Source organism: Strongylocentrotus purpuratus, unplaced genomic scaffold (assembly GCF_000002235.5).
Source record: "Strongylocentrotus purpuratus isolate Spur 01 unplaced genomic scaffold, Spur_5.0 spur5_scaffold_11, whole genome shotgun sequence".
Classification (NCBI taxonomy): domain Eukaryota; kingdom Metazoa; phylum Echinodermata; class Echinoidea; order Camarodonta; family Strongylocentrotidae; genus Strongylocentrotus; species Strongylocentrotus purpuratus.
The window spans coordinates 20,985,676-21,001,209 of NW_022145596.1; the positions used below are offsets into that span (position 1 = coordinate 20,985,676).

Genomic DNA, 15,534 nt, shown 5'->3' on the forward strand with positions numbered 1-15,534 from the left:
CCTTAAGATAAAGCAAATCCCCATTAAAGGCAATTTGGTGCGCAGATTTGACCGTAACGATGATTGTTTTTCAAGATATGATACAAATTTTAGTATTTGCTTGATTAATATATATTTCTTGCTGAGTAATGGGCGACGGACTTGGGTATGGGTTACAAAGTATTTCATCCCCCTCCAGCGAAAAAATGAAGTGACCGGGCATTCCATTCTGTTGAAGGGGTGGGGGGAGGTTTTCCATTTTGTTTAACTCTTGGTGCCCAACATTGGAAACTGGAACTCTTTGGTGTAACCCATTTGTATACGTTTAACACCTAAACCGGATCCTGGTTCTCCTTATCAATGACAATGAAGGGAATTTTATGTTCATTTAAAAAAATGCCCCTTCCTTGTTTCTAATCGGTTGTCAGAGTGATAATCGCGTATTTGTTCTCATGTGAGAATGTGAACAATATATAATCTTATCATTTAATTGCAAAATGTGTTTCAAATTCGAATGAAATATAAATGACAATGATTCCTCGTCATAATATCCTATTACTTTTTTATAACCATTTTGTTTCGGTGAAAGGAGGAGATAAAAGATTTTATTTCCTTTGTAAAATACCAGTAGGAATAAACATTGTAGTTATTTTGGCTGAGGATGCTAATGCTATGAACTTAGATATATGTCAGACAATCAGCAGATTTCAGTTTAATGACCAAATAATAGCAACAAGCACAGACACACTACATGTATAGTTTTTCGTTTTGCACTCACAGAATAATAACACAAAAAGTAAAGCTCGAGCAAGACAATAGGAAGCTATTCTCTGGACTTTACAGTACCAATCATCTCTTTAATTTACTGATCATTATCTTTCACAAATCCAGTGGCGTATCCATAAATAAGCGAAACAGAGATAATCACCATATTAAGTAAATATTGATACGAAGAAAAAAAAAGAGAGATGACGAAACATGACCAAATTGATAATACGAAATGAATTGATTTTCTTTTGATTATATGATTGTTATGTATGTGTTTCGAATACCATAACTAGTTGCACTGTGTTGTTTTTAGCAAGTGAATCTCTCTTCCCCCACCCCCAGACGCTTTTGGGTCTAGAGTAGACTCGATACAATACGCGTATGGGGATGATTTTTCCTCCATTGTATCAACTTCTGGATAAGCCGCTGATGGCCCTGAAAGGACACGACATTGACTGACTTACACATGTGTAAGAGAGATTGTTTACGACATGTATGTATTAGATTTATTCTCATTTAAGTCAAATTGACAAACTGATCAAAGGGGTATTAAAGTCATTTGCACACGAAGCATGCGTCAAATACCTGACGGAGGACTAAGTCAATGACTGGTGCATTATTGGACAAGCCACAACAGGATGACATCGTGCAAAAAAGAGAGAATATTTCAAAATGAACATAGTGCAAACATTGTGTTACACTACTGGCTTATGAGTCAGATGCCTTCACATACTTAATTAGCGCAGGTAATAACGCAATATAAATTACATTTCGTGTGCATTAGGTATTATTATTGGATGAGCGGATTTTATGATAAACATTGTTGTCCGTTAAGTTAGAATAACTTTTTGTCTTACCTCTTTTCATGAAATGATTGTTACAATGTGGTTTGAAATAATAAACCTCATATCTTCTAAGCACATCATTGACCAATCTCTATGGATCTTCATATCGATCAATAAAGTTCTGAGAAGATAATGAATTAACTTTATCTATCAAGAATATATTATATATTATATAGTCACAACCATTTCATGAAAAGAGGTAAAACAAATACTCTGACTTCATATTATATGTATCTTCGTGATTAAAATAGTCATGCATCATAACAATGTTATGAATTCAATATGTTATCCTGGGCTCAACAATCATTCTAGTATCAGTTTGTGGGACCGAGGTAAAGGAGTTTGTTTGGGGTTCCGTCTTCGGAATCGTAGATCTTGTTGACGGATGCGTCGTTCACAAGACGGTCTCGGATGTCTTCAGGCGCGACCCCGTTACCAAGATGGACGGCCGCTACACCTGTAATTCAGAGAAGAACAAGAGACGAGGATGAAGATGAGGAGGAATGTGGAATTTTCATAAAAATTATCGTACATGGTTAATGGTTTACTTCTCATAGCTAACTGTTAAAAAAGCATGTGATTGCTTGTACGTTAGGAAGAAGGGGACTGACAGTTTTTATTCCTCTCCAAAGGATTTAATTATAAGATTTAGTGCACGCGTACGAGCGCATCGACTAAGTTTCGAATCCGGGACCTCCCGATTACGAGATCACTAGTCTACCACTGAGCCAATCGAAATCCCAACATTCTTTGATCCGATGGCACATATATATGTCCATTGTATACAATGACAATTCAAAAGAATCCATGCCTCAGATAACAAAATAGATTTTAAAAAATGAACAAATATAACCAATCCAACCCACTATCATCATAGCTCTTTTTCAACACGGTCGCAACTATTTTTGAAAAAAATTAACTTGAGGCAATAGGCCATTTTCATAGTGTAACCAAATGAATACATTTCATTCACCTAGTACGAATAATTGTATCTCAATAGTCAGAATACAAACTGCATATATATTTACGTGTTGCAACTTTTGCAAGGTAGGACGAGCCATAATGTTTGTGCTACCTAGCAATATTCTGACATTCTTACTATTGAGATACATGTTTTTCTTAAGCGGGACTGCACTACTTTCCTAAGCGGTACCCGTTGGTCCCTCAGGATCCACTTTTTCTTGTGTTAATCGAGAGCTGATTTGATGAGATAACCGCCTGTCAGTGACCACGCAGGGTGGTCTAATCCCTCCTCGCCAAACTAGTGCAGATTGACTTTAACCGGTAAATAAAATAATTCGTATCGAGGCGCTTCACAAAGGCATATGCATACCTTTGGTTACATTACGAAAATCGCCTATTCCATTCAAAGTCTAATGGTCACCTATTGAAATGTGTGACCTTGACAGTGGCGTGTGACGTAATCCGAACATGAATTCTATGGGACAAACAATTAGGTATTGAAATTGCCCTTGATTTTTCTTTTGGAGGTAGATACCGATATAAAAAAATGTTCCTTTAATCGATAAAATTTGTTCACTGTCGTTTCTCCTCACTACTACAACATTATATGCAATAACTATAATGATTGCTAATTACCTAGAAATTTCATATACCTACATTACATCCTAAATTTGATATTTATCTTTTATAATTATGCAATTTAAACCATTTTCACAATTCATTGGGCTTAATCTCCACATGAAATGTTTATTACCTTCTTAGTTATATATATAATTCTAATGTAAAATGTCATAATGTAAATGTCATATTGCATTATGTTATCTTTTTTTCTCCTCTTTTTGTTTTTCCCTAATTTTGTTTTTCCTATTTGTGCTGTTTTCGTTTTTTACCATTTGTATAAAACTGCTTTTTTGTTTGTAACTGCTCTCATTGTCAGTTTGTATTTGTATTTTCCATCCTTATGCAGGACCATTATGTAAAACAGCCTGTGAGCTGATTAATGTTAACCTGTTAAAAGATGTTTTAATAAATAAATAAATAAATAAATAAATTCGTTCGTGTTGTTCTTACCAGCGACGTGAGGACAGGCCATGCTGGTTCCGCTCCAGGTAGCCGTGGCTACATCGCTAGCAGGAGAAGCGCTGGTGATGTCGACACCGGGAGCAAAGAGTTGGACGCAGCTTCCGAAGCTGGAGAAATAGGCCCGGTTGTCGTTGATGTCCGATGCTGCAACGGTGAAGGACTGTCGGTGTGTGGATGGCATGGAGGTGAAGATGAGGGAGGGGTTGATTGAAAGGGAGAGAGAGTGGGAGAGAGAGAGAGAGGGAGAGAGTGGGAGAGAGATAGAGAGATAGTGGGAGAGTGAGAAAGGGGGAGGAAGAGAGAGTGGGAGAGAGAGAAAAAGGAGGGAGAGAGAAGGAGGGAGAGAAAAGGATGTAGAAAAATTAAGGAGGGATGGAGGAAGGGAAAGTGGGAGAGGATGTAGAGAGAGAAAGAGAAAGGGAGGGTCGAATTCCGATTTATTGATATAATCCTATATACATTAGAGAACGTCATAATTATTTCACGCTTGGAATAAAAGGTAATTCTAACTAATTTTTACAAACATCATCACATCATCATTCTTACTAATCATTGATGAACGTCTTATGACAGGAAAAAAATACATTCAATTATCATAATCACAGAAAGATAGTGTCAAAGAGTATGACGGACTTATGGTAAGATTAGTTTATTTTCTGGGAGAAAAACAATAATAAATGGTTTATTATCTATTAGTCGAATTCGGTATCGTAATATGTAACAAAAAATAGATTCAACAAATCTTGAATCAGGACTATCTTCTTTGGGGGGAGGGGAGTGCGGGGGACAGGCGCGGATCCAGGATTTCTTAGGGGAGGGGGCCCAACTTTTTTTTTTTTTTTGCTCCCGAAAATTTGAAAATCGCGCCGGCCAAAAAGTCGCTCAGTGGGAGGGGGGGTGGGTTGGTGTCATACAGAGCACAATTTTTTTTTTTTTTTTTTTTTTTTTTTTTTTGCTCCCGAAAATTTGAAAAACGCGCCGGCCAAAAATTCGCTCAGTGGGGTGGGGGGGGGGGGGGGTAGTGAGCACATTTTTTTGTTGTTGATCAATTTGCACCCCCCCCCCCCCCTTGAGCGCCAGGGGGGGGGCCCAACCCCAAAAAAAGGTAAAAATCACGATTTTACATGATTTTTTTCTCAAGGGGGGGGGGGCACCTTTTTCATCCTAAACTCTTCAATATTTTTGTTCCTGCTTCTCGATTCTTCATCATGAGTATTTAATTATTGATTCATGGCCTTTTAAGAAATTAGCATGACAATAATTCAAAGGAAAATCTTACTTTTGGAGACCCCGCTGGCGAAAAGGTGCAGGCATCATTGTCGCTGTTACCCGCCGCGGCTACGGGAATGATCTGGCTGTTACTGGCCGCTTCAATCGCATCGTCGATCGCGTTTCGTCTTACTACACCGAACGACATGGACATCACAGCGGGACGCTGAGCAGTAGCAGTTGTATAATCGATGGCTGAAAAAATAGATAGATGGATATAAAGTTAAATGGATTAATGTAGGCAAATAGATAGATAGATAGATAGAAAGATAAGTACAGCATATGCCTCAGAGGCGAAAGAGACCAGGTTTTTTCACAAAGATCCTAAGTTGAGCTTATCTCGAATTATTGAAAGCCATTAACATATTTTGTAAAAGTTATATTAAAAGGCATCAAATGTTGATTCAAATCGTTCATATTTTCAGTGAGATTTCATGTTCTTGATGTGGAATTTATAAAAAGTATAAAATACCTTAATTTTAGCTTTTGAATATAATTTTGTCAATGCTACAAATTTTTTTAAAACTCCAAATTAGAATTAAGTTCAACTTAGGATCTTTGTGAAACACCCCCTGGACCTCGTTTCTTGTTATCAATAACAAGATACGATAATTGTTATTAGCTACTATAATCCTTACCTTTGATTGGCTGCGAGTACATACGTCACAGAAATTTAGCACTTCTTATTGATTACAAGTTTTATGAAACAGGGGCCAGGTGTTGGGAGCTGCACCCCACCCTCACCAATATTAATGAGTGGTCACTTCATATTCGGATATTTGGGTGGCAGCGAGATGTGTGTTTGTTTGTTTGTTTTTGATAAACCTTGTCTAGCAGGTTTTGAAGACAAATCACATTTTACACTATGGAAAAGTGCCCGAAATTTCGTTTGCTCCTTTCTTCTACCTTGCAACATGTAGAAAAAGGAAAGTTGACATTCGGGCAAGAGGCCGTCAGCCCCCCCCCCCCCCCGCCCCGAAAACAACAACAACAACCCACATATAGAATAGGGAGACTTGTTATATAGACACTGTAAAACCTAGATGGAGTTTCTTTCTTTCTTTCTAGTGTTTTCATCATTTGGGTCATTGTCAACATTAAAATAGTAAAATTTTTCCTTCAGAACCGACCTAGTATTAGTCGAAAAGGGATTTCAACATGATTGAATAAAATGGCAGAAAGGTACAAAATATAGCAAAGATTATTTTTAATCATTTTTGTACCTTTATGTGTATGTGTGGAGATTCCAAAAAATAAGATTTCATTATTTTCATTAGAAAGTGACATATATTCCTGGAAAATGTACTCGTTACCTGAGACAATATCCGACGCCGATCCAAAACCACCACAGTCGAAAAGCCGAATAGAAACAATGTTGGCTCCACGAGCAATACCGTGAATACCGCCCGCTGCCGTTCCTGCACAGTGAGTGCCGTGACCATGGCAGTCTGCTCCCTATTTTTAATGGAATACGGAGAGAGGAAGATGAATATGGGGGAAGTCAAATGCTTGGTCAATTGCAGTCCCGTAAGTTACTTTTAATAGCGAAAAAAAATAAACGGAAATCAGCATCACAAGGATCATTTTCTTGCTATGAATGCTATTTTGCCCGTTTGATGGTAAAACTATCAACGTGATCAACTTGAAAGAATCGCCAGGTATTTTACAACTTTTGATGATATTCGTAACGTTAGAAGGAAAATACCCAGGACTTACTGATGTAAGTAAGATAGATAGCTTGATATAAAGATGGAAAGATAAATAGATGGCTAGAAGGGTAGATAGATTGACATATATATAGATAGATAGATAGATATATGGACATGCGAATAAATATATAGATAGATAGACAAATAAGTGGAAAGATACAATAATTGATAGCTATAAAAAAAATCAAAGATACAGTAAAACTCCTTTTCTTACATAAGGATTTAAATTAATAATTGATAGCTATAAAAAAATCAAAGATACAGTAAAACTCCTTCTCTTACATAAGGATTTAAAATAATAATAGCTCCCCCCTAAAAAATAACGATAACTATCCGGGTTGTATTCGTCTGGGATGGCAGTAGTCCAGGCCAAATTGGACCTGCAATCAAATTGGCAACAGAGCATTTGTATTTTCTTACATTCCAACCGTCGTCTACAAAGTCCATTGGGTCTCTCCTGGCCCTCCCTCCGTCGAAGTCTTCATGCGTCTCCCTGATGCCGGTATCCAAGACATAGACAGTCACGCCAGCACCGTCCCCTGTTACAGATTTTCACAAATTATGACGTAATAACAATAGCATTAATCATTGCGTCAAGTGAATGTGGTGATAGTGATATGGTATACAAAGTGACTGCAAAGTGAATAGGGCAAGCAATTCTTATAATAAATATCGTGTAGGCTATTAACTACATTTATAGGTTAGATGAGCGCATGTACACTAAAGCATTTGAAATAACGCATCGTGTGTAACATGTATACGTTACCATCGGAGGCAGCGCTCCGGGGTGGGGGGCAGGGAGCACGGTGCCCCCATTTTTCATGTAGCCCAAAAGTCCCCTTTTTTACATAGGAAAAGTGTCCCCTTTTACTTAGAAAAGTGCACGTTTTCCTTTGTAAGAAATGCCCCTTCCCCATCTATATAATGCCCCTTTTACCTCTGATAAGTGCCCCTTTTATGTTGACATGTGCTCCTATTTCTTTTACAATAAGTGCCCCTTTTCCTTGTGATAAGTGCACCGTTTAAGAAAAACATAAGAGCTCCTTCCCCTATTAAAATCTGATAGGTACCCCTTTTACTTCGACAGATGCCCCTTTTCTATACTTATCATTACCATTTTCATCTCTGATAATTGCCTTTTTTTTAAAGCTTTGACAAGCTCCTTTTTCTGTTTAATATGTGTTCTTTTCCCTTGTCATAAGTGCCCCTTTTCCTTTCTCCATAATATGCGCGCCTAATATAATGCTACTTTTCTATAATTTTCTGCAAAGCTCGCTCGCTACGCTCACTCCCATTTATAGTTCATTTATTACATATTTAAGTTCTTTTCGGTCTTTCATGATTAGATTGGACCTAAAAACCCATCAGGTGTGTTCTCCCTCCCTCTTTATAAGATGTAATTTTCAGCACTGCGACATTACAAATCTTTAAATGTTTGCTCGCTCGCAAACGAATATTCAGATCATCAAACCCAATTGCAAGTATGATGCTTAAGCAGTATCTCAGACTGGGTAAAGAAAGAAACAAATATTGATTTAATCCCTCATAATTCAATCATAATAATGAAAATGTAGGGATATATACCAAAGTCTAACAAATGGGGTATTTCGAAATAAGGCTTTCTAATAGTATGTGCCCCATTTTTTTCTTTCCAATAGTGCCCATTTTTTGTTACTGCCCCCCCCCACCCCCAATTTGTAAGACGCTCCGCCACCCCTTGGTACCCTTCATCATGATGTTGTGTGATATGACGCGAAAATCAGTAAAAGATACTGCCTGGGTACATGAACCTTAAACATCGCTTGAGGTAGGCCTTCACCGAAAGATGGCGCGATTAAAAAATACATAATAACAGTGGTTGCGATTTCGGTAAAATACCATGCATGCCTTTAAAGGGACTTGGTGACATTCTTAAGATGAGAGAAAATGGTGCTAAGGTAGTGACTTCAATGCTATATGTACAATTAAAGATAATCTGAAAGTTTGAGTGAAATGCAAACCATTATTAATGGCAACAATTGGGAAAACTGATCTGATCGATTCCTTAATTATATTATTATAATTTGATTAAAAATTTAGGTGAATGTTAATCGTCACAAAGCAATGAATTGGCCGTATATACCATCCCAAAGATTTGAGTGTTGCAATATTTTTAAAAGCCTGTGTTATGTCTTATTTTCATGGAAAAAATGTTGGGAAAATTCAGAAATTGGTTAGGAGAATTTACTTTATGAGGATGTCGCACAGTGACGCTTCAAAGAAAACCATAAATATCTTTGCGGTTTGAGAAATTTGTCAGGATTTTGTGCATGTTAGAGGGTTAGTACAGTAGATGGAATAGTTAAATAACATTTCATACAACAATGTTACCGGTTAAGCCATACAGTACCTTGCATTTCGAACGATTGATCTAGAGGCAGGTCTCTCTGATCGACCCTGTCCAGACCCCATGACTCGGTGGCGGCATCGACCCGGGCGATAGCATCGCTCTCGATGTATTTAACACCTCGTGCTACTCTCAGCTGCAAAGTTGGAAAAAAGGGAAATCAAATAGACGATTTATCAAGTCTCTAACTTTTAGGAGTAAAATATGATTATCTGATTATGAAGAAGAAAAATTCTATTCCTTCATTAATCGGATATTCTACTCTGAATGACTAATCTAGAATATGATAATGATGTAGCTACAGTAGATATAGATCTAGGTCTAGTTTACTCACTAAATCAAATTGGATATTCTACTCGGAATGAATAATGATAATACAGTAGATATAGATCTAGTTTGATTAGTTATACTCACATCACTCGATCAAATTGGGCAGTACAATCATGCAATGCAGTGCAGCGGCCCGGCACGAGTCGGTGAATTCCCCCGCCGACCCGGCCGGCGGCGCTGTACGGCTAGCTGCACACTGAGCTGAGCTGCTGCGGTAGCACTAGGCAGTAGTCTGCTAATTTACGGCCAGGACGAAAGAATGTGAACAAACATCAACCATCTCGTCTAAAATGTACTATATTCGACTTCTCAATAATGAAATCTGTGTCAGGAATAAAAAATAGACCTTCATATGAGATAAAAATTATATTTTTGCAGTGATTTACCGACAAAAACACTGCTCGAATTTCAGTGGTCCGAGTAGATACAACGCACATTTAATGTACGTGCGGCAATGCAGATTGCGAGCTAGAGCTGTGAGTAAATTGTCCGAAATGTCATTTTTTTTGTCATTTTACCTAAAGATAAGTCATAGATTGTCTTCATTAGAATCATTTAACACAATTCCATTAAAGATTTAGGTTGGAAAGGGCATTATTAAGTCACAAAGAGCACAAACATATACACATTGGTATCTCTCGATCGATTAATCAGGTCGGGACATCTCGGCCCAGTTTTTCCAGCTGGGCCGAGTAGTCCCGTGGGCCGAGTTAGCCCGGATTCATTATATCATTCATTTATTGCAACCATAAGTTGGATTTCGTACAGTAAAAAAGGCAGGCATATATTAATGGTTCACAATATAGTTATATGTATATATACTTTGTACAATAAAACTGTATAAATTGACACTTTAAATACATAGATATGAAAAGAAGAAGAAGAAAAAAAAACACTCAAGAGCAATCGCATTTAAACATAATTAAAAGGTACACAGGACTTCACAGGACCAATAATCATATATAAACTGACATCAACATATTGTCCAACAATTAAAATTGAGAAAAATTTTGAAAGAAAGAGAGAGACAGTAAACCCAAATTGAGTGGTGGTATAATGCATTATCCGTAAAAAAAATATATATATCCAGTCAAATTCAATTGGTATTAAATTTGTTACATTCTAAATTATTATAAAATACATATAACAAACAAGTGTGCAATTTTAAGCAAAACATCTACACGGCAACTCAATTCAATATAAAATTGGCAATCATGATTATTAATTAAATGTTATACCATGTACAAAACTTAAATACAAGTACCCCCAAGTGTGATACTAATAAACCGGTGTCGAATAATAATAACAGATATGTAAAATAAGATTTAACATAAATATATGGACCATATAAACATTGAAAAAAGGAGAGATTGAGCCAACGATATCATACCGATGACTATTTCTGCATGAAGCCACAGATTTTATTTATAAACCTACTTGCATTTTTAAGGTTTATGTTGCAAGAAGAATGAGGATGATACGCTAGCTGCAGACATTCAATTTACAGGGAGGGGAGGGGGGGGGCAGGGGAAGGGCAGAATGCTGTCGGACGACATATGCTATAATGCAAAATCCTCTAATATATGATGGCCTAAATAATGTATAAATGTTTACTTCCTTTTCTTTACCTATAGAATCTGAATAGATTGTATTCAATGCAAGGCGTACATTAAGAAAATCTACGCTTTTTCTAATGCAAAATGGCTGAATACATACAGGCGGAAAGAAATGGAATACAAAGATGCTATCTCGACCAGTCGAACTTTGATAGCCCAACTAGAACTTGAAAATGACAAAATATCAAATGAAATGGTTGTTTTATGTCACCTTATGTTCAAAGTTCCAAAATGAAATTCAATCCTTGGTAACGTGTGTGACATACGTGGACTTTCCTATTAAGAAACATGCATTAGAAAAATGAAAGTAATCGTACCAGTTTCAGAGCTCTTTCATCAAGTTTGACAGCAATGCCTTTTAGCGCCGTGTAGAATGTACGAGTGATTTCGAACTCGCCGGCCACCGAAGCGACGTCGACTTCGAGGTTGGAGACGAGCGCGTCGACATCGACAGTGTCCTATGGGAAGGGAGAACATATCATTCTAAGAGTTGTTATATTCTAAAGAGCCAAATTTGAATAACATGAATGACGAGGTAGGTAGGTTCTTGTGGAGGTGAACTTAGGAGTTGTGAGATTTCAGATTCTTTTCATGTCAGTTTAGAAGAATAGTATAGTAAAAATGTGCTCAAATTCGAAATATGAGAAGTCGTGGAAAACTCGTAGTTTAGGACAGTATCCGTTTTACCACTTTTTGTCAATCATATTCATCTTTGTGCAATTTATTTTGTCCAAGTTATCCGAGATCTTTCAAAATAATGTCAAAGTAAATTTAGTCGTTCAAGTTAGTCAATGGTCGATAAATTTCAACATTGGTCCAGAAATGTTCGTAATGCTTATTCCAATTCGTCTCACTTGGTGGTCCGCTGCAGAATTTAATAATTTTAGTTCATTAATCAAATTCGTCTCTGTGTAATCAATTTCAAGCGAAATTTAGTCGAATTCGGTGCATAGACATGACCTTAAAACGAACGAGTGACGACTTTCAATGACGCTTTCAATTGCAAAATGACGAAATTAAATTATGCAGTTGTACGTTGGCAGCCGAGGATGACGAATTTGATTTAAAATTGGATGCAAATGATGAAAGCTATTTGACAAAGTTCGTCAATGAATGACCGAAGACGAAATTTACTATGAAATGTGCAAGATTAGAAAGTTCAGGACGAAATTGAATGAAAACAGTTTGTAAATAGACGGGGAAACCTATATTCGTAGTATCAGTAGTAGTAGTATCAGTAGTAGTAGTAGTAGTAGTAGTAGTAGTAGTAGTAGTAGTAGTAGTAGTAGTAGTAGTAGTAGTAGTAGTAGTAGTAGTAGTAGAAGTAGTAGTAGTGGAAGAAGAAGTAGTAGTCATCATCATCGTCGTAGTAGAACTGAGAGAAATGGTGTTGCTGTAGTATTACTGTTACCATCCCGGCACCCCCTCCCTCCAAATAATAACAATAAATAAATAAAATAAAATAAAATAAAATAAATAGATGAAATAAAACTCAAACATACCCTCTACATTGTTAGTGTCATTTATTAGTGTTACTAAGCATTCACCCATCGCCCAAGTGAAAATACAATTATCCTGAGTAATTATTAGACTAAGACAGCACTAATCTCGCTAGAAATCATCGTAGACAACTTTAAATTAACAAAAAGTAATATGATGACAACTGTTGGAACCGCTCTCACCTCAAAGACTACGATATACCGATCCTCGATGGTTGCAAGTCGCTCTTTCAGGGTTGGTATTGCAGCTACAGTTGCTGCCAACAGAATGGTAGCGATAACGAACTTCATGGTGGTGATAGTTTATCAATAAACCGTGCTGCAACAAACAGAATACCATGAAAAATATTGCGAAGAATCTCAAGAAGAAAAAAGAAAAGGAATTTCAATATCCTATTATTGTAGTACATAAATAACTCATGTTTGAATTGTGTAATATGTCATTAAAATGTTGGCACGTGTTAGAAGGTGATGGACAATTAAAGAGAAGGATGAGTTCTGGGAAGAGGTGAACAAAAATTTGTGAGCGTTATCATTCTTATTATGCAAGTGTGGAAGAACTTCAGATAAGACATGTTCCCTGAAAAGCATGGTTCTTCAAATGCCTTAATATTCTAAAGTGGCATGTAACATCATTAAAATCGGGACGGATTTTTACGCCACATGTTTGTATATTCCCATATACATCTTTCTGTGTATAGTGCTTGCAACTTTACCAAGACTGGCCCAAATTTCTTATCATTTCGATGATTTCAGAACCTTGCAGTACACACCAATACTGATATGCTAGATGATCAATATTTTCTGATCGATTCCACAACGTTTCTTTCACAACGCAATCGCATGACCAGAACTCAACTTCATCTTTAAAGCTAACAAAAAAAAAAATACGTATGGTTTATTTCTTGAAAGTCTTCACGATTGCGCTAAGTTGGAAACAGCAACACCAGCAACCGTGTTAATGCTCTGATATAAAACTGTTTGAAAGGGGAAACTAAATTGAAATCAATGAACAATAAAACCTGAATCTTGTGTGTTTAATAACTGGTGCACGCCTGTGTTTCAAATCGATGTAGATAATCAGAATTATCAACATATCACTTTAAATTTCGTTAACTTTATTTCTCGAAAGAACCTGACGTAGTCTTCGAACATATTCAATATCTCCGATGAATGAAGTCAATATTTCACCTAAAATTGTCGTCTTAGTGAGCTTTAAACATTAAACGTTTTGAGATGTCAGCTCCATAGTTGATACATGTAACACTGAACGACAACACAATGTAAACTATTGAATATGTTAATCTAAGAAAGAACTATATAATTAGTAATCTTACCTCGCAGGAATCTCTCTTGGTAATGTTCTCATCAACTTTTAATCTGCGTTATATTAGCGCACGAAGGTCGTTAATCCGTTTCATAAAAGACATGGGAAAATGAACACTTGCTACTCTTAGCGAGTATATACCAAGATGATAATGGATAATGAAAATAACAGACTGCAAGTTAGCAATTTTGATTATAATCCTGATAATCATTAAAAGATAAGATAAGATCGAACTCTAATAGTGTTAAAGTCAGAATTAATTGTGAGAAGGCCAAATGTGTAGGGTTAAAACATTCGGAGGGATTTCACAATAGGCCCTTATGCCATAAAATGTTGTTATACATTAACAAAACCTCTAAGATAAAATGCAAATAAATCCTCATTATCCTACTATGAATGTGTATAAATCTTCATGCATTAAGAGTTTGCATATCTTATGAGAACGAAAATTATGAAACTATAATGTAATTTGCTTATGTTTCACCATTAAAGGGCCCATGATTTTATATGTTCTGGCTTCAGCCTCACTGCCTTATATAGTTGCTAGGGCATTACTTCCTGTCGTACCTACTTTTCTTCACCTGGGCGTGGCAAATGATGTTTTGCCCAAAACGCTAATGCTGTGTCAGGGATTCGAACCCATACCTTGGGGTCGTTACACTGTTCGAGAATAACCCCAGCTCATTCTACCCTCCCTCTCTCTCTCTCTTTATATCTCTCTTTTTTCTCCTTTCTCCAGTTTCTCTGTCTGTCTATCCATCTTTCTCTTTCTCTCTAAATATCCTCCTTACTGCCTGCCAATCGCACCCTACGCTCCATTTCCTCTCTCCCCCCCCCCCCCCCCCCCCCAGTCTCTCCCCCTCTCTCTCTCTCTCTCTCTCTCTCTTTCTATCTCTCTATTTCTCTCGCTCTCTCTCTCTCCGTCTCTCTTTTTCCCCGTCTCTCTCTCTCTCTATATCTTTTATTTATTTATTTTCTTTTTTTTCTAATCTTTTGACAGGGTAGCCCATTCACCAAAAAGTAGTGGTCTTCCATGGGGCCCTGAATGAACATATTTACATAGTTTATAACATTTATACAGAACAGTTACAAAAATAATACTCGTTTGCAAAATAAACGTATATCATTAACCTAGTAAACAGTAATGTCAATAGGAAAATATTAATTAAGTCGCAATTATGTGAATAAGTCATGTCAATATTACAGAACATGCACGTAGTGTATGTTCGGCTGAGCCTTTCGCAAATTACAACTTTGTTTAAACAATCTCTTAAATGAATTGACAGAGGAAGCCGTTCTCAACGAATTATCTAGCTTATTCCATTCAAATATGGAAGAAACAATTGGGCTACACTTATAACAATCAGTGTGAAATCTAGGCACACGTATACATACACTGTCTATTTGCCTTGTATGATGCTCATGTACATCATTAGGATTGATTAAGCCTACCTGAAGGTAAGAAGGTGCTAAGTTATAAACGCATTTATATATCATCATAACGCGACTTAACTCAAACCGCTTGTCTAGTGTCATCCATTTAAGACTTGTGAACAAATCAGCCGATGGTGTGTCATATGTCTTGTTCAATATTATTCTTGCGGCCCTCTTTTGAATTTTTTGCAGCTTAGTTGTATAAGAATGAAATCTATCTACCTATATTTCTACAAATCTATCTATTTATCTTTCTTTCTTCTCTGCCACTTCCCTCTCTCCTCTTTCTCTCTAAATCTTCCACTATCTCCTCATTCCCTTTCTTT

The 15,534-nt window shown here is 36.8% G+C and overlaps 1 protein-coding gene across 1 annotated transcript; it reads right to left on the reverse strand.

Annotated features, from left to right (window-relative positions):
- Positions 1–1,849: 1,849 nt before the first annotated feature.
- Positions 1,850–12,787, reverse strand: LOC115922275 (aqualysin-1-like). Its single transcript, XM_030980883.1, has 8 exons — positions 12,631–12,787; positions 11,266–11,406; positions 9,006–9,138; positions 7,037–7,155; positions 6,221–6,362; positions 4,918–5,102; positions 3,627–3,798; positions 1,850–2,049 (listed from the first exon to the last, which is right to left on the reverse strand). Exons 1-8 carry the CDS (start codon positions 12,736–12,738, stop codon positions 1,907–1,909), a joined length of 1,143 nt encoding a protein of 380 aa, XP_030836743.1. The 5' UTR covers positions 12,739–12,787; the 3' UTR covers positions 1,850–1,906.
- Positions 12,788–15,534: the final 2,747 nt, after the last annotated feature.

What these genes read in the sequence shown, in the direction of transcription:
- LOC115922275 (XM_030980883.1), bottom strand. Translation starts at nt 12,738, where the DNA reads ATGAAGTTCGTTATCGCTACCATTCTGTTGGCAGCAACTGTAGCTGCA. An exon ending in CGCCAGCGGGGTCTCCAAAA is followed by an intron (nt 3,799 to 4,917) that starts GTAAGATTTTCC and finishes ACACACCGACAG; the next exon opens with TCCTTCACCGTTGCAGCATC. An exon ending in GGCCTGTCCTCACGTCGCTG is followed by an intron (nt 2,050 to 3,626) that starts GTAAGAACAACA and finishes TCTGAATTACAG; the next exon opens with GTGTAGCGGCCGTCCATCTT.